This window comes from Coregonus lavaretus, assembly GCF_964263955.1.
Source record: "Coregonus lavaretus genome assembly, contig: SUPER_35_unloc_2, whole genome shotgun sequence".
Lineage (NCBI taxonomy): Eukaryota > Metazoa > Chordata > Actinopteri > Salmoniformes > Salmonidae > Coregonus > Coregonus lavaretus.
In genome coordinates this window covers 3998717-4019237 of record NW_028167180.1, presented here as the reverse complement: position 1 = coordinate 4019237, position 20521 = coordinate 3998717, and the positions used below count along the sequence as shown (strand labels likewise).

The following is a 20521-nucleotide window of genomic DNA, read 5'->3' as shown; positions in this document are numbered from 1 at the left end:
CAATCCCCCATGTTTTTTATATATATACTCCCCTTTATTACTTTTCAACCCTGCCATCCTTTCCCTACTTGGGGTAAATTAGTGAACAACAATGCCCAGGCCTCTACTTCCAGCCTATACTTACTATCTACACCTTATGGACACAGTCAATTTTACAATAATTATATTTGATTTGTTTTTGCTCCTGAACTTCTTCTACTCTCAACCTCTCCGATCATTTTCATGATGTCCATCTGGTTTGCTTCTATATGCCATATCTTTCTAACTGTGCTCTTTCCCAAAAGCTCCCAACATACAACCTAAATACTTATTATGGACACAGTATGCCTACATCACCAGTTATCTTGTTATTATTTGTTGTTATTTGCTATTAGTCCCATCCTTCAACTCCATTCAACACCTCCCATCTATCTCTTAACACCATCCATATAGGATTTCTATTTGCCATATATATTTCAACCGTACTGTGATGTTTTACAAAAGTTCTGAACCTTTCTATTCTCATTGCTTCTACAGATTGTGAATTGAAAATAAACATTTTTGCTAAAAGTATTATTATATTATTGATCGATTGACTATGACTTTTCAGATCACCCAGAGGTACTTTACACCACGTTTTAAATAATTTAGCAGTTCGTCAAACTGGCCTCACAACCGCAGACCACATGTAACCATAACAGCCCAGGACCTCCACATCAGATTTAATTAAAACACAGCATGTATCTTGTTGACATTCATCCAAGGACATATTAACTTACATTACACACCCTCACTGCAGAAAGATTTCTAATGAAATCATGTGACTTATAGATAGAGAAAAGGATTCCTGTAAATTCACCCTGCTACAAGCAGGAAACAGGTTATGGCCAAACCAGAAATCTGACACCTGTTTGATAGTTCACACAGTCACAACCTAGAGTTGCTATCTTATCATCTTTTTGGCTAACCACATTGGAACCTTCTAATATTTTATGACATGAACTGGCAGAACAGGTTGAAGCAAAGTATAGTGTTATTGTTTTCAGGAAGGTGTCTCCATGGTGATAGGAGGGATGGGAGGCAGACTAAGGACAAGGGCAGGGGAGCCACCTGAGGACAATGGGGCTCTTGTCAAATTAAGTGCACTACATAGGGAATATGGTGCCATTTGGGATGCAACCCTTGTCTCTTCCACCTCACAGAGCACAGTTAGCATTGTCAGACAGACAGTGCATTCGGAAAGTATTCAGACCTCTTGACTTTTTCCACATTTTGTCACATTACAGCCTTATTCTAAAATTGATTCAAACATTTTTTTCTCATCAATCTGCACACAATACCCCATAATGACAAAGCGAAAACAGGTTTTTTGTCACGATCGAGGTAAGGAGTAGACCAAGGCGCAGCGTGATGAACAAACATGACTTTACTTTATTACCGTCAGTGATAATAAGCACACTAAACAAAACAAGAACCGACTCGTGACGTCCACGGTGACAATGACCGAACACGGAACAAAAACCCACAAACCCAAAGGGAAAAACATACAGTTTAAATATGGCTCCCAATCAGAGACAACCAGCCAACAGCTGACACTCGTTGCCTCTGATTGGGAGTCACACAGGCCAACATAGAAATAAACAACCTAGAACACCCAACATAGAAACAGAACACATAGAATGAACACACCCTGGCTCAACATAATGAGTCCCAGAGCCAGGGTGTGACAGTACCCCTCCCTAAAGGCGCGGACTGCGACCGCGCCTCAACTAAACAAAACAGGGGAGGGCTGGGCGGGCATACCTCCTCGGCGGCGGTTCTGGCTCCGGCCTTGACCACCACCCTCCAATACACCCCCCATAGCGCCCCTGGTCCAGTCTAGCCCCGCCGGCTGGAGCAGGACTGGACTTAGCAGGAGCGGTTCTTACAAGGCTGTCGACTCGCACCCCTGGCTTGGTGCGTGGAGAAGGAACGGGCCTTACCAGGCTGACGACTCGCACCCCTGGCTTGGTGCGTGGAGAAGGATGGGCCTTACCAGGCTGACTTCTCGCACCCCTGGCTTAGTGCGAGTGGCAGGAACAGGCCGGACCGGGCTGGCGACGCGCACCGTAGGTTTGGTGAGAGTGGCAGGAACAGGCCGGGTCGGGCTGGCGACGCGCACCGTAGACTTGGTGCGGGTGGCAGGAACAGGCCGGGTCGGGCTGGCGACGCGCACCGTAGACTTGGTGCGGGTGGCAGGAACAGGCCGGACCGGGCTGGCGACGCGCACCGTAGGTTTAGTGCGTGGAGCAGGGACAGGCCGGGCTGGGCATTCGACACACACCGTAGGCTTGGTGCGTGGAGCAGGGACAGGCCGGGCTGTCGACGCACACCGTAGGCTTGGTGCGTGGAGCAGGGACAGGCCGGGCTGGGCTGTTGACGCACACCGTAGGCTTGGTGCGTGGAGCAGGGACAGGCCGGACTGGGCTGGCGACGCACACCGTAGGCTTGGTGCGTGGAGCAGGGACAGGCCGGGCTGGGCTGTCGACGCACACCGTAGGCTTGGTGCGTGGAGCAGGGACAGGCCGGACTGGGCTGGCGACGCACACCGTAGGCTTGGTGCGTGGAGCAGGGACAGGCCGAACCGGGCTGTGAAGACGGATAGGAGGCCTGGAGTGAAGAGCGGCCACCACCCGTCCTGGCTGAATGCCTACCCTCACACACTCTGTGTGAGGCATCCGCACAGGACGGTGTACCCCTGTCCTGGTGGCCTTCTGGATCCGCCCCCTTTTCTCCTCCGTCAGCCCCGTCGTCCATGCCGTGTGCCCCCCCTAAAAATGTTCTGGGGTTGCCTCACGACCGTCCGACGACGACCCTGATCACGCCGTAGCTCCTCTCTACGGCGCGCCTCCACCGTCTCTTCTCCCGGCGCTTCCTCCCATGTCCAGCCCAAGGGCTGCCCCTGGACACGCTGCTTGGTCGTTGCATGGTGGGTTTTTCTGTCACGATCGAGGTAAGGAGTAGACCAAGGCGCAGCGTGATGAACAAACATGACTTTACTTTATTACCGTCAGTGATAATAAGCACACTAAACAAAACAAGAACCGACTCGTGACGTCCACGGTGACAATGACCGAACACGGAACAAAAACCCACAAACCCAAAGGGAAAAACATACAGTTTAAATATGGCTCCCAATCAGAGACAACCAGCCAACAGCTGACACTCGTTGCCTCTGATTGGGAGTCACACAGGCCAACATAGAAATAAACAACCTAGAACACCCAACATAGAAACAGAACACATAGAATGAACACACCCTGGCTCAACATAATGAGTCCCAGAGCCAGGGTGTGACATTTTTTGACATCTTTGCAAATGTATTAAAAACAAAAAACTGATAACTTATTTACATAAGTATTTAGACCCTTTGCTATGCGACTCGAAATTGAGCTCAGGTGCATCCTGTTTCCATTGATGATCCTTGAGATGTTTCTACAACTTGTTTGGAGTCCACCTGTGGTAAATTGAATTGATTGGACATGATTTTGAAAGTCCCACACCTGTCTATAAAAGGTCCCACAGTTGACAGTGCATGTCAGAGCAAAAACAACGCCATGAGGTCAAAAAAAATGTCTTTAGAGCTCTGAGACATGATTGTGTCGAGGCACAGATCTGGGGAAGGGTACCAAAAACTTTCTGCAGCATTGAAGATCCCCAAGAACACAATTGCCTCGATCATTCTTAAATGGAAGAAGTTTGGAACCACCAAGACTTCCTAGAGATGGTCGCCCTTTCAAACTGAGCAATCGCGGAAGAAGGGCCTTGGTCAGGGAGGTGACCAAGAACCCGATGGTCACTCTGACAGAGCTCCAGAGTTCTTCTGTAGAGATGGGAGAAACTTCCAGAAGGACAACCATCTCTGAGGCACTCCACCAATCAGGCATTTATGGTAGAGTGGCCAGACGGAAGCCACTCCTCAGTAAAAGGCACATGACAGCCCACTTGGAGTTTGCCAAAAGGCACCTAAAGGACTCTCAGACCATGAGAAACAAGATTCTCTGGTCTGATGAAACCAAGATTGAACTCTTTGGCCTGAATGCCAAGTGTCACGTCTGGAGGAAACCTGGCACCATCCCTACATTGAATCATGGTGGTGGCAGCATCATGCTGTGGGGATTTTCTTTCAGCGACAGGGACTGGGAGACTAGTCAGGATTGAGGGAAAGATGAACGGAGCAAAGCACCGAGAGATCCTTGATGAAAACCTGCTCCAGAGCGCTCAGGACCTCAGACTGGGGTGGAGGTTCACCTTCCAACAGAACAACGACCCTAAGCACACATGCCAAAATAACACAGGAGTGGCTTCGGGACAAGCCTCTGAATGTCCTTAAGTGGCCCAACCAGAGCCCAGACTTGAACCCGATCGAATATCTCTGGAGAGACCTGAAAATAGCTGTGCAGCAACGCTCCCCATCCAACCTGACAGAGCTTGAGAGGATCTTCAGAGGAGAATGGGAGAAACTCCCCAAATACAAGTGTGCCACGCTTGTAGTGTCATACCCATGAAGACGTGAGGCTGTAATCGCTGCAAAGGTGCTTCAGCAAAGTACTGAGTAAATCGTCTGAACTTACTGTATGTAAATGTTATATTTCCGTTTTTAATACATTTGCAAACATTTCTAAAAACCTGTTTTTGCTTTGTCATTATAGGGTATTGTGTGTAGATTGATGAGGGGGAAAAACTATTTAATCAATTTTAGAATAAGGCTGTAACGTAACAAAATGTGGATAAAATCAAGGGGTCTGAGTACTTTCCGAATGCACTGTATTTTCAGGCTCACTGTACTAGAAAAAGTGTTGGTGCCATCCATGATACATTCAGAAAGCATATTACGCCATGTCAAATTAGCATTTTCTGCTATCTCTCGCTCTGTGTGCATTTGTGTGTTCACTCTCTAAGGCTAATTTGCTAAACCTCACAGACACAGGAAACTACTAACCCTGCTCCTGCTCTCCCTCCCTCCCATCTCCCGCTGACCTCACAGACACAGGAAACTACTAACCCTGCTACTGCCCCCCCTCCCTCCCATCTCCCTCTGACCTCACAGACACAGGAAACTACTAACCCTGCTACTGCTCTCCCTCCCTCCCATCTCCCTCTGACCTCACAGATACAGGAAACTACTAACCCTGCTACTGCTCTTCCTCCCATCTCCCTCTGACCTCACAGACACAGGAAACTACTAACCCTGCTACTGCTCTCCCTCCCTCCTATCTCCCTCTGACCTCACAGACACAGGAAACTACTAACCCTGCTACTGCTCTCCCTCCCTCCTATCTCCCTCTGACCTCACAGACACAGGAAACTACTAACCCTGCTACTGCTCTCCCTCCCTCCCATCTCCCTCTGACCTCACAGACACAGGAAACTACTAACCCTGCTACTGCTCTTCCTCCCTCCCATCTCCCTCTGACCTCACAGATACAGGGAACTACTAACCCTGCTACTGCTCTCCCTCCCATCTCCCTCTGACAGCAACTGTTTCCTCTTCTCCCTCTGGTTAGCCAGCCTACTTGTTACTCTTTGGCCTCTAGTTCATTTCAAAGCCATGTCTAAGTGTTACTGCTCTGTAAAACGATGTCTAATAATTCATTTCAATGCCATGATTAAGTGTTACTTCTCTGTAAAACGAATGTCTAATTATTAATTTCAAAGTCAATAATAAGTGTTACTGTATGTCCTACCTGCATGTAAGTGGAATGACAGTGTTGATCAGATTAGCCACATAGCTTATACAGTGGGGGAAAAAGTATTTAGTCAGCCATCAATTGTGCAATCCTCCCACTTAAAAATATGAGAGAGGCCTGTAATTTTCATCATAGGTACACGTCAACTATGACAGACAAAATTAAAAAAAAAATCCATAAAATCACATTGTAGGATTTTTTATGAATTTATTTGGAAATTATGGTGGAAAATAAGTATTTGGTCAATAACAAAAGTTTCTCAATACTTTGTTATATACCCTTTGTTGGCAATGACACAGGTCAAACGTTTTCTGTAAGTCTTCACAAGGTTTGTTGCTGGTATTTTGGCCCATTCCTCCATGCAGATCTCCTCTAGAGCAGTGATGTTTTGGGGCTGTCGCTGGGCAACACAGACTTTCAACTCCCTCCAAAGATTTTCTATGGGGTTGAGATCTGGAGACTGGCTAGGCCACTCCAGGACCTTGAAATGCTTCTTACGAAGCCACTCCTTCGTTGCCCGGGCGGTGTGTTTGGGATCATTGTCATGCTGAAAGACCCAGCCACGTTTCATCTTCAATGCCCTTGCTGATGGAAGGAGGTTTTCACTCAAAATCTCATGATACATGGCCCCATTCATTCTTTCCTTTACACGGATCAGTCGTCCTGGTCCCTTTGCAGAAAAACAGCCCCAAAGCATGATGTTTCCACCCCCATGCTTCACAGTAGGTATGGTGTTCTTTGGAAGCAACTCAGCATTCTTTGTCCTCCAAACACGACGAGTTGAGTTTTTACTAAAAAGTTATATTTTGGTTTCATCTGACCATATGACATTCTCCTAATCCTCTTCTGGATCATCCAAATGCACTCTAGCAAACTTCAGACGGGCCTGGACATGTACTGGCTTAAGCAGGGGGACACGTCTGGCACTGCAGGATTTGAGTCCCTGGCGGCGTAGTGTGTTACTGATGGTAGGTTTTGTTACTTTGGTCCCAGCTCTCTGCAGGTCATTCACTAGGTCCCCCCGTGTGGTTCTGGGATTTTGCTCACCGTTCTTTTGATCATTTTGACCCCACGGGGTGAGATCTTGCGTGGAGCCCCAGATCGAGGGAGATTATCAGTGGTCTTGTATGTCTTCCATTTCCAAATAATTGCTCCCACAGTTGATTTCTTCAAACCAAGCTGCTTACCTATTGCAGATTCAGTCTTCCCAGCCTGGTGCAGGTCTACAATTTTGTTTCTGGTGTTCTTTGACAGCTCTTTGGTCTTGGCCATAGTGGAGTTTGGAGAGTGACTGTTTGAGGTTGTGGACAGGTGTCTTTTATACTGATAACAAGTTCAAACAGGTGCCATTAATACAGGTAACAAGTGGAGGACAGAGGAGCCTCTTAAAGAAGGAGTTACAGGTCTGTGAGAGCCAGAAATCTTGCTTGTTTGTAGGTGACCAAATACTTATTTTCCACCATAATTTGCAAATAAATTCATAAAAAATCCTACAATGTGATTTTCTGGACTTTTTTCCCTCAATTTGTCTGTCATAGTTGACGTGTACCTATGATGAAAATTACAGGCCTCTCTCATCTTTTTAAGTGGGAAAACTTGCACAATTGGTGGCTGACTAAATACTTTTTTGCCCCACTGTAGCTTCCTATTTGAGGTGTTGGTTACTAGGGGGTGCTGCTACTGCTTACCATTTTAAACCAATCAGAGAACAACTTGAGAACAAGTGGAGTTGCTTTTAATGAGATAGAAAATTATCTTCTGTAGGTTAATACCAGATTTACACATGTTGGATCAAGAGGACAGGAGATATAATATATATTATGTGGGTTTATACCAGATTTACACATGGTGGATCAAGAGGACAGGAGATATATTGCTCGATGCTTTTCTTTATTGGTTTCAACACAAGTTCTAGTGCACATGACAACAAATTTACCATTAGAGTTGTCATGCCCATAGGGGGAACAGGGGCTCGTGCCCCCTCACATTTGTCCTGTTTAAAATCTATATATATAAACCGTTTTTTTTCCCCTTCTCTAATACTACTAGCCACAATTTATGAAGTTGGCTTTAGCTAGCCCAAATAGGTTCCCAATTTCCCAACCTCATAACTAGCTACCACGAAGCCATTTCAGGCTATCAATAAAGTTAGAATAGCTAGCTTGTCTAACTATCTTAGCTGGCATGCCTGCTGGCTAGGTTGATAGACTTTAGAAAAGCAAGCAATAACTAAATGTACTGAATAAGACTCACATTCCTTTCAATATTTTACCCAGATTGGAGCAGAGATGCAGAGAAGCATTTTTTTTTTATATATACAACCACCAGTCAGGAGGATACAGACAGCTCAAGAGGTATGGTTAGATATGCACACAAAAATAGCAGGTTTTTGAAAAATAGAAAATGTTCCAACTTACGGCCTAGCACCGCTACAACACAATATTGATGGGGTGGGAGGGAATCTGTAACATAATGGGGAATATAAAACAAATCAAATCACATTTTATTTGTCACATGCGCTGAATACAACAGCTGTAGACCTTACAGTGAAATGCTTACTTACAAGCCCTTGACCAACAATGCAGTTTTAAGAAAAATACGTGTTAAATAAAAAATAGATAAGTAAAAATAAAAAACAAAGAAACATAGAAAAATAATTAAAGAGCAGCAGTAAAATAACAGTAGCGAGGCTATATACAGGGGATACCGGTACAGAGTCAATGTGCGGGGGCACAAGTTAGTCGAGGTAATTGAGGTAATATGTACATGTGGGTAGAGGTAAAGTGACTATGGATAGATAATAAACAGAGAGTAGCAGCAGCGTAAAAAGAGGGGGTTGGGGGGGACAATGCAAATAGTCCGGGTAGCCATTTGATTAACTGCTCAGGAGTCTTATGGCTTGGGGGTAGAAGCTGTTAAGAAGCCTTTTGGACCTAGACTTGATGCTGCGGTACCGCTTGCCGTGCGGTAGCAGAGAAAACAGTCTATGACTAGGGTGGCTGGAGTCTTTGGCAATTTTTAGGGCCTTCCTCTGACACCGCCTGATATAGAGGTCCTGGTTGGCAGGAAACTTGGCCACAGTGATATACTGGGCCGTACGCACTACGTTGCAGTCGGAGGCTGAGCAGTTGCCATACCAGGCGGTGATGCAACCAGTCAGAATGCTCTCGATGGTCCAGCTGTAAAACTTTTTGAGGATCTGAGGACCCATGCCAAATATTTTCAGTCTCCTGAGGGGGAATAGGCTTTGTCGTGCCCTCTTCATGACTGTCTTGGTGTGTTTGGACCATAATAGTTTGTTGGTGATGTGGACACCAAGGAACTTGAAGTTTTCAACCTGCTCCACTACAGCCCGTCGATGAGAATGGGGGCGTGCTCGGTCCTCCTTTTCCTGTTGTCAACAATCATCTCCTTTGTCATGATCACGTTGAGGGAGAGGTTGTTATCCTGGCACCACACGGCCAGGTCTCTGACCTCCTCCCTATAGGCTATCTCATCAGACCTACCACTGTTGTGTCATCGGCAAACGTAATGATGGTGTTTGAGTCGTGCTTGGCCATGCAGTCAATGGTGAACAGGGAGTACAGGAGGGGGCTGAGCACTCACCCCTGAGGGGCCCCCGTGTTGAGGATCAGCGTGACAGATGTGTTGTTACCTACCCTTACCACCTGGGGGCAGCCCTTCAGAAAGTCCAGGATCCAGTTGCAGAGGGAGGTGTTTAGTCCCAGGGTCCTTAGCGTAGTGATGAGCTTTGAGGGCACTATGGTGTTGAACGCTGAGCTGTAGTCAATGAATAGCATTCTCACATAGGTGTTCCCTTTGTCCAGGTGGGAAAGGGCAGTGTGGAGTGCAATAGAGATCATCTGTGGATCTGTCGGGCAGAAAGCAAATTGGAGTGGGTCTACAGGTTCTGGGATAATGGTGTTGATGTGAGCCATGACCAGCCTTTGAAAGCACTTCATGGCTACAGACGTGAGTGCTACGGGTCGGTAGTCATTTAGGCAGGTTACTTTAGTGTTCTTGGGCACAGGGACTATGGTGGTCTGCTTGAAACATGTTGGTATTACAGACACAGTCAGGGACAGGTTGAAAATGTCAGTGAAGACACTTGCCAGTTGGTCAGCGCATGCTCAGAGTACACGTCCTGGTAATCCGTCTTGCCCTGCGGCCTTGTGAATGTTGACCTTTTTAAAGGTCTTACACACATCGGCTACGGAGAGCCGTCCGGAACAGCTGATGCTCTCATGCATGCATGCTTCAGTGTTGCTTGCCTCGAAGTGAGCACAGAAGTAATTTAGCTAATCTGGTAGCCTCGTGTCACTGGGCAGCACGCGGCTGTGCTTCCCTTTGTAGTCCGTAATAGTTTTCAAGCGCTGCCACATCCGATGAGCGTCGGAGCCGGTGTAGTACGATTCAATCTTAGTCCTGTATTGACACTTTGCCTTTTAGATGGTTCGTCGGAGGGCATAGCAGGATTTCTTATAAGCGTCCGGGTTAGAGTCCCGCTCCTTGAAAGCGGCAGCTCTACCCTTTAGCTCAGTGCGGTTGTTGCCTGTAATCCATGGCTTCTGGTAGGGGTATGTACGTACGGTCACCGTGGGGATGACGTCATCGATGCACTTATTGATGAAGCCGATGACTGATGTGGTGTACTCCTCAATGCCATCGGAAGAATCCCGGACAATATTCCAGTCTGTGCTAGCAAAACAGTCCTGTAGCTTAGCATCCGTGTCATCTGACCACTTCTGTATTGAGCGAGTCACTGGTACTTCCTGCTTTAGTTTTTGCTTGTAAGCAAAAGGATAGAATGGTCAGATTTGCCAAATGGAGGGCGTGGGAGAGCTTTGTACACGTCTCTGTGTGTGGAGTAAAGGTGGTCTAGAGTTTTTTTCCTCTAGTTGCACATTTAATATGCTGGTAGAAATGAGGTAAAACGGATTTAAGTTTCCCTGCGTTAAAGTCCCTGGCCACCAGCAGCGCCGCCTCTGGATGAGCATTTTCTTCTTTGCTTATGGCCTTATACAGCTCATTAAGTGTGGTCTTAGTGCCAGCATTGGTTTGTGGTGGTAATTAGACAGCTACAAAAAATACACAAAATAAATATTGGTAAATAGTGTGGTCTACAGCTTATAATGAGATAGCTCAGGCGAGCAAAACCTCAAGACTTCCTTAATATTAGATTTCAAGCACCAGCTGTTATTTACAAATATACACAGACCGCCATCCCTTGTCTTAGCGGAGGCAGCTGTTCTATCTTGCCGATGCACCAAAAACCCTGCCAGCTGTATGTTATCCATGTCGTCGTTCAGCCACGACTTGTGAAACATAAGATATTACAGTTTTTAATGTCCCGTTGGTGGAATATTCTTTATCGGAGCTCACCCATTTTATTATCCAATGATTGTACGTTGGCTAATAGGACTGATGGTAGAGGCAGATTAGCCACTCACCGTCGGATCCTTACAAGGCACCCCAACCTATGTCCCCGATATCTCCGTCTCTTCTTCATGCGAATGGCGGTGATATGGGTCTTGTCGGGTGCCTGAAGTAAATCCTTCGCGTCCGACTCATTAACGAAAAATCTTTGTCCAGTACGAGGTGAGTAATCGCTGTCCTGATATCCAGAAGCTCTTTTTGGTCATAAGAGACGGTGGCAGAAACATTATGTACAGAATAAGTTACAAGTAATGCGAAAAAACACACACAATAGCACAGTTGGTTAGGAGCCCGTAAAACTGCAGCCATCTCCTCCGGCGCCATTATCCACCCCACAATATTGATGGGGTGGTGGAGGGAATCAGTAACATAATGGTGAATATAAACACAATATTGATGGGGTGGAGGGAATCAGTAACATAATGGTGAATATTAACACAATATTGATGGGGTGGAGGGAATCAGTAACATAATGGTGAATATTAACACTATATTGATGGGGTGGAGGGAATCAGTAACATAATGGTGAATATAAACACAATATTGATGGGGTGGAGGGAATCAGTAACATAATGGTGAATATAAACACAATATTGATGGGGTGGAGGGAATCAGTAACATAATGGTGAATATAAACACAATATTGATGGGGTGGAGGTTATCAGTAACATAATGGTGAATATAAACACAATATTGATGGGGTGGAGGGAATCAGTAACATAATGGTGAATATAAACACAATATTGATGGGGTGGAGGTTATCAGTAACATAATGGTGAATATAAACACAATATTGATGGGGTGGAGGGAATCAGTAACATAATGGTGAATATAAACACAATATTGATGGGGTGGAGGGAATCAGTAACATAATGGTGAATAACATAAACAGAGCACATGCTAACAAATGTCAACAAATTACTATACAATATCCAGAAATATATGATCTGAATCTGAGCAAGCAATGCAGGTTAAACAGTTTTTTTTTAAAGCATGAGCTGGCACACACCCAGCATTGTTTTCTGTCTAGAGGTGTTGACTTACGGGGAATAAACTGTAGGCTATAAAAATAAAGAGTCGTACACTATAAACAAGCTCCCAGTCATTGATTGGGTAAACCACCAACGTTTGAGCACCACTGTGCCTTCTTCACAGCTGAATTAAGATTTTCCTCTCTTCAGGAAGCCGAGAGTAATATGATATGTCAACGCCAAAACATGTGTAGATCTCAAAGCAGGGCCTCACTCCAAAGGAATCTTGGCCTATTTCCCTGCCTAGAGTGCTCGAGGTGAAGGTGCTGAAACTGATATTTTTGTTGACACTCTAAGGCAGGTGATCCTACATGTTTGGCTTCGTTTGAGATTCGTCTGAATGGCATCAGATATATAAGTGCATGGAATGATACTGGAATGATCTTCCATACCTATATCTTCCTACCCAAACTGCTTTGATGAAGTCTAGGTAGTTGGATTCAGATAGAGGTTGGGGTTTGTTATACTATATGTGTGCAAATACATAGCTATGGAATGCACTTTTTGCAGACCATCTTTTGGAATGGATGCATGTTTCTCTGCTATGTCCCAGGATCTTCTGAAGTTAGTGGTGGTGTTTTTCTCATGTGGGGGGTAGTACATCCATTTAAAACCCCATTGAGTGGATTTCCGGCCCCACATTAAAGGTGTTCTCCGTTTTACTCTGGGAAAGTCACGGGACTCGTCTGAAGTCGGTACCGCCGATCTGCCAACTTCTGTCTGTAGCGTCCGAACAGTTTGGTCTACACACTAATATGGAAATGGTGAGACTCTCACAAACACGTACATGTCGGTTCTTTTGCTTTAAGACGCCTGTAAGCCTCACAAGACTCCTCTGAAGGTCCCCCGGTACCAGTTGAAAAAATGAATGGAAGTATACAGTACCAGTCAAAAGTTTGGACACACCTACTCATTCAAGGGTTTTTCTTTATTTTTACTATTTTCTACATTGTAGAATAATAGTGAAGACATCAAAACTATGAAATGAAACATATGGAATCATGTAGTAACCAAAAACTTGTTAAACAAATAATTATTCAAATTAGCCACCCTTTGCCTTGATGACAGCTTTGCACAGTCTTGGCATTCTCTCAACCAGATTCATGAGGTAGTCACCTGGAATGCGTTTCAATTATCAGGTGTGCCTTGTTAAAAGTTAATTTGTGGAATTTCTTTCCTCAATGCGTTTGAGCCAATCAGTTGCTTTGTGACAAGGTAGGGGTGGCATACAGAAGATAGCCCTATTTGGTAAAATTCCAAGTCCGTATTATGGCAAGAACAGCTCAAATAAGCAAAGAGAAACGACAGTCCATCATTACTTTAAGACATGAAGGTCAGTCAATCCGGAAAATGTCAAGAACTTTGTCAGTAAAAGATATTAAAGCTCTTCATTCAACAACAGCTCCAGTGATAGGCCTGAACCAAAGATGGTAATTGAAAAGAGAGAAGCACTGACCTGTATTCAATTGAGGAGTCCTTTGGATCTCTACAATCAAACTCTTTGGATCTCTCTGTTATATTAGTCAATCATTACCATGTTTTATGACTGTGGTAAGGAAATTCTAAACCGTCCCATATGGTGACGTTGAGGTCTTGACTGAAAGAGAACCTTAAAGTTACTTTATTTTCATCTTCAACACATCTTAAAATAAATAGGACAATTTTTTTTATTTTTTTTATTTCACCTTTATTTAACCAGGTAAGCCAGTTGAGAACAGGTTCTCATTTACAACTGCGACCTGGCCAAGATAAAGCAAAGTAGTGCAATAAAAACAACACAGAGTTACATATGGGGTAAAAAAAAAACATAAAGTCAGAAATACAACAGAAAATATATATACAGTGTGTGCAAATGTAGCAAGTTATGGAGGTAAGGCAATAAATAGGCTATAGTGCAGAATAATTACAATAGTATTAACACTGGAATGCTAGATGTGCAAGAGATTATGTGCAAATAGAGATACTGGGGTGCAAAAGAGCAAAATAAATAACAATATAGGGATGAGGTAGTTGGGTGGGCTAATTTCAGATGGGCTGTGTACAGGTGCAGTGATCGGTAAGGTGCTCTGACAACTGATGCTTAAAGTTATTGAGGGAGATAAGAGTCTCCAGCTTCAGAGATTTTTGCAATTCGTTCCAGTCATTGGCAGCAGAGAACTGGAAGGAATGGCGGCCAAAGGAGGTGTTGGCTTTGGGAATGACCAGTGAGATATACCTGCTGGAGCACAGACTACGGGTGGGTGCTGCTATGGTGACCAATGAGCTAAGATACGGCGGGGATTTGCCTAGCAGTGATTTATAGATGGCCTGGAGCCAGTGGGTTTGACGACGAACATGTAGTGAGGACCAGCCAACAAGAGCGTACAGGTCACAGTGGTAGGTAGTGTATGGGGCTTTGGAGACAAAACGGATGGCACTGTGATAGACTACATCCAATTTGCTGAGTAGAGTGTTGGAGGCTATTTTGTAAATGACATCGCCGAAGTCAAGGATCGGTAGGATAGTCAGTTTTACGAGGGCATGTTTGGCAGCATGAGTGAAGGAGGCTTTGTTGCGAAATAGGAAGCCGATTCTAGATTTAACTTTGGATTGGAGATTCTTTATGTGAGTCTGGAAGTTGAGTTTACAGTCTAACCAGACACCTAGATATTTGTAGTTGTCCACATACTCTAGGTCAGACCCGTCGAGAGTGGTGATTCTAGTCGGGTGGGCGGGTGCTAGCAGCGTTCGATTGAAAAGCATGCATTTAGTTTTACTAGTGTTTAAGAGCAGTTGAAGGCTACTGAAGGATTGTTGTATGGCATTGAAGCTCGTTTGGAGATTTGTTAACACAGTGTCCAATGAAGACAATAAATACTGCTCAATGATTTTTCTTTATTGGTTTTAACAAAAAATGTGGTGCACATGCTAACAAATGCCAATTCACTGGCAGAGGAATATTAAATCCAAGAAAACAATATTTGTAACAACGTCTCAGAAATTACACATAACTAAATCCATTTAATCTCAAGAAATTACACGACTAAAACCATTTCATATCAAGAAATTACACGACTAAAACAATTTCATCTCAAGAAATTACACGACTAAAACCATTTCATCTCAAGAAATTACACGACTAAAACCATTTAATCTCAAGAAATTTCACAACAGTATCAGGAACAGAAGAACCCCCCCCCCCCCCCCCCGCCCAGAAAATCTTAACAGCAATAATTGTGGGTTAAACATGATCATTACAATTTAGAGCTGGGACCGTTAGATTTTTTGTATAATGTATCATTCATTGTACATTGGTGGAGGTTGGGGAATGATCAGTTCTATACAGTGAATATTAACATAATGTTGAGCATTATGTAGCCTGTATCTGATGTTCTGCTGAATGCAAAAAAGCTGCTTCTCAGATTTTATTTTGCTCCATTTAGGTAATGAACGTTATCATTTAGAGAGTGAATGTTATTTCTAATAAGAGTTACATGGAGAAAGCACTCTCTGTAATGAAAATGGATGGTCCTCCCTTCAGCAAAATATATTTAACCTAAACCCTCCCTGAAAGCTTGAAAAAAACAAAACAAGTGACCCTCCTCTATACCCAAAATAATTACATTTATAAAGTGGAAAGCAGAGACCTTTCTAACCGTTTACCCCCACTTCTTGGACAGACCAGAGCCTTAGATATGTCGTTTTAGAAACTGTTCTTCATCCTGTCAGCATTATATTGCAATGCAGGAATTTTGATAGTGCACAGGGCTGCAGGCCAGAAGGTTGTGTGTGGAAAGATCTCCTTTATGGTAAAATCATTGCATGAATCTACCATCTTTGCCTACTTTCAGCACAATGAGCTGAATAATTTTTGGACTCTACTCCTGAACAGCCACTGTAGGCCTACACAGAACAGCATTGGTTAGGCAGCACACAATAAGGTTTTGATCAGCAAGAGCAGAGCCGCCCGGGGCTCAGGGTTGGAATATCCATTGCAGTGTGTAATGCAGCCTAGTTTTATTTACACCATAAATAAAAACCCTAAAATGCACTTCGTAGTCTATAGGCTATGGATCATGTGATTGAGACCACACTAAATAGCCTATAGGTTATAGATCATGTGATTGAGACCACACTAAATAGCCTATAGGTTATAGATCATGTGATTGAGACCACACTAAATAGCCTATAGGCGCACTTGATATTGCGCACCCAGCAGCGAATCGGCACACAATCGGCTGCATCGGCACACATCTATATACTGTACCGTATAGCCTAATAACCCACTAATTCTAAAACAGTAAGCAATATTGACATTTCATCAATTACAAATTAAAAGTACTAAACCCTCCCCCTGACTGAAATGTAAAAAGCATGACCCTCCCCCATTTTCCTCCAGGTACCCACTCTGTACATTTTGATCCATCCCTTAGCAACTTGCAATTCAGGTTGCTCTGATCTCCCCTGCTCACTAAGTGTAGACTACGTCACAATCACCTAATGTGTCCACTGGTGGGTTTGTCTGGACTTTAGTGACCGCAAATACCTCAATTGCTGGGATTAAAACTTCAGTCTCATCAACTATGGCAGAGTAGGGAGACACACATGCACCATTGCACCTATTGATCTTAAAGCAGGACACCTTTCCAAAGCAGACTATATCGGGACTAAAAGAACGTGGGGTGAAGGTGAACTTTTTGTTGACAACATTCTGATCTAAATGCACTTTGCTTCTGCAGAAGGTGTTCTGTTACGATGTTTTGATTTTGTGCCAGAGTATGACATCGGTTAGATAGAAGTGCACGGAGTGCCACTGGAATGTTGTGCCACAATTAGCTCTACTTTCTCTAACTCTACAAAGTCCTGGTAGATGGTAGTGTGGTCGTCTGCTACAGTAACCCATCTGTAACAAGGACGACGAGTTGTGTGTTCCGTGATGCCGTTCTGCATTCTGTTGCCAGTGGTGTAAAGTACTTAAGTAAAAATACTTGAAAGTACTACTTAAGTAGTTTTTTGGGGGTATCTGTACTTTACTTTACTATTTATATTATTGCCAACTTCTACTTCACTACATTCCTAAAGAAAATAATTTACTTTTTAGTCCAAACATTTTCTAGATAACCAACTCAACAGGGAGGTAAGGATGTCAATAAAGTTACTATTTCAAGACGCAAGCCTGAACCACATTCTTGTTACATGTTTTGATACAACAAATGCAGTAGTGTAAAGTACTTAAGTAAAAAGAATTTAAAGTAATACTTAAGTAGTTTTTTGTGGGGTATCTGTACTTTACTTTACTATTTATGCTTTGGACAACTTTTACTTTTACACCACTACATTGCTAAAGAAACTAATGTACTTTTTAATGTACTTTTTTCCCTGACACCGAAAAGTACTTGTTACATTTTGAATGCTTAGCAGGACAGGAATATTGCCTAATTCACACACTTATCAAGAGAACATCCCTGGTCATCCCTACTGCCCCTGATCTGGCAGACTCACTTAACATAAGCTTTGTTTGTAAATGATGTCTGAGTGTTGGAGCGTACCCCTGGCTTTCCGTAATAAAAAAACAACAAGAAAATGATGCCGTCTGGTTTGCTTTATTTAAGGAATTTGAAATTAATCATACTTTTACTTTTAGTTTTGATACGTAAGTATATTTTAGCAATTACATTGACTTTTGATACTTACAGGACTGCCGCTGACTAAATGTTTTTTGTTAGTCGCATCATTCCATGTAAACCCTAGACACTGTCGTGTGTGAAAAGCCCAGGAGGCCGGCCGTTTCTGAGATAGTGGAACAGGCACGCCTGGCACCTGACGATCATACTGTGCTCGCTTAGGTCACTCGTTTTGCCCAGTCTAACGTTCAATCGAAAAGTAACTACCTACTTTATATAGCAAGCCATGGCCATGTGACTGTCTGTAGGAGCAAACCATTTTCTTGAACGGGGGTGGTGTAACTAATAAACTGACCACTGAGTGTATAGCAATGAACTGGTAACTGACTCTTTCCATTCGCCCTCTGCTATCTTTACATTTTAGTCATTTAGCAGACGCTCTTATCCAGAGTGACTTACGGGAGCAATTAGTGTTAAGTGCCTTGCTCAAGGGCACAAGGACAGATTTTGCACCAAGTCGGCTCAGGGATTCAAACCAGCACCTTTTCAGTTTCTGGCCCAACGCTCTTCATCACTAGGCTACCTGATTCTTTCCATTCGCCCTCTGCTATCTTCACCTGACTCTTTCCCTTCGTCCTCTGCTACCTTCCAATTGAAGCCTGAATTGGTATTTTTTCAGTAGACAGTACACGTTCACATCATTTTACATGAAGCTTGTGCTGGTTCAGATATCATATTTGTGTATGCGCTCACTCATATAGCCTCTGAAATAGTATGCAGATGGAATGCTCATTTCCTGTCACCAAACCTTTATATTTTGTCTTTGTAACTGCAGGTGATGTGAAAAAAACACTTTTGAGCAAAATAAATAACATCTAACTTCCAGACTGAGGTCTTATATGGAGGATCAGAACTGACCTTTCGCTAACCCCTTGAATGTTGTAGTCTGGCAAGCCACCGAATGGCTCTGAATGCACTGTCAGCATGCAGTCAAAGCTATAACCCCTTTGGAGCCAACTAGTGCTCTCAAATTCTATCCTGATGTTGACAGCTGATGAGTTATATTAATAATATAGCTAACTTAGCTACTTTGTCTTTCAGTTTGATTCCTCTTTACCTTAATTAAAGTTTTATTTGTATTTTTATCATCCATAGATCTATAACAGAGTTGGAATATAAAAAGGACTTGAGATGTGATAAGAAGAACAATATCATAATATACAATCAACACATTTATCATACAAAAGAGCCCAAACTCAGAGTGACTTTCAAATGTTTACTCAGAGAAGATGCACAGCTGAATACAGTACATCCAACACAGTGGATAATTATAACTAAATAATTATACTCTTCTCATACACAAAGAGGTTAACCTAACATTACTTTCATTTAATTTACAATCTATCAGATAATCATTTTTTTCTTTTTTGATCAAAGCAAAAGCTGCATGCACATGCTAAACAATGTCAACAATATCATAGAAGAAGAATCGTAATATGTGCAAGCAATGTCTTGACTGAGCAAGCAATGTCTTAACTGAGCAAGCAATGTCTTAACTGAGCAAGCAATGCAAATCACGCCATTTTGACAGTAGCATAACAGCTGAGATTTGGGAATGATTGATCATTCTCTAGTTATGATGGAGGGAACTTGAGGAAGGGTGTACTGCACCCTGCAGATAATGTTTTACTGACTGTAGAAAAGCAGATATGCTGGTTTTATTTCACCCTATTTGGACCGACTTCACCATTTTGCAATTCAGGTCACTCTGTGTTTTGTTGCCCTGTAGTTTGTACACAACATCACACCAAAGATCCTTCACTTTTTCTTTCTTGATCACGGCAGTAATGTTGAACACTTCATAGGGCGGAATCAACACCTCCTTCTCTTTTTCACGCAACACTGGGTAGGACTTGAGGTAAGCGCCAAAACATGTCTTTATTTCAAAGCAGGACTTCTCTCCAAATTGTGTCAAGTTCTGTAGGAAAGAGCTGGAGGCAAATGAGCCAAAACGGATTTCCTTGTTCACTTCACCTGCAAACTCAATGTTGGTTCTTCTGTACGTGGTGTAACAGCCCTGTTGGTCTGGGTTTTGTTTCAGGAGGAGAATAGCTTCAGTCAGCAGGAAATGCAGGGAGTGGAATTTGAAGGAAGAGGTGTAGATGCTCTTGTTGGTGAGACATGCTTGGTTAAAATCTTTGTATATATCTGGGTGTTCTGCACTGTAAGCACAGATAGCCTGGACATGCTTCAGTTTAAGATTGTCTTGAATGGTCCTGTTTCTTGCACACTTTTCTGCTTTTGTCCAGGATGCGTTGAAGTTTTTAGTTGTTTTTCTCTCCTCCTCAAGATATGTGTTCTCTACCAGCCCGGACATTTCCTGTCTACAGCCGTTGTACATGTCGTCAACAGAGGTATTGACCATGTTCAGGGGAATCGGAGCAGAGACAGAGCGACAACCACCCGTTTTCTGTAGAGAGAGAGAACATAACTACCTCCATCACACTGACTGTAGAGAGAGAACATAACTACCTCCATCACACTGACTGTAGAGAGAGAACATAACTACCTCCATCACATTGACTGTAGAGAGAGAACATAACTACCTCCATCACACTGACTGTAGAGAGAGAACATAACTACCTCCATCACACTGACTGTAGAGAGAACATAACTACCTCCATCACACTGACTATATAGAGAGAACATAACTACCTCCATCACACTGACTATAGAGAGAGAA

At 43.5% G+C, this 20521-nt stretch overlaps 1 protein-coding gene across 1 annotated transcript; it reads right to left on the bottom strand.

Moving 5' to 3' along the window:
* Positions 1–19501: 19501 nt before the first annotated feature.
* LOC311110230 (ecto-ADP-ribosyltransferase 4-like) lies at positions 19502–20203 on the bottom strand (the record flags this gene model as incomplete). The annotated part of the gene is made up of 1 exon (XM_084188767.1): positions 19502–20203. One exon carries the CDS (start codon positions 20201–20203, stop codon positions 19502–19504), a length of 702 nt encoding a protein of 233 aa, XP_084044893.1.
* Positions 20204–20521: the final 318 nt, after the last annotated feature.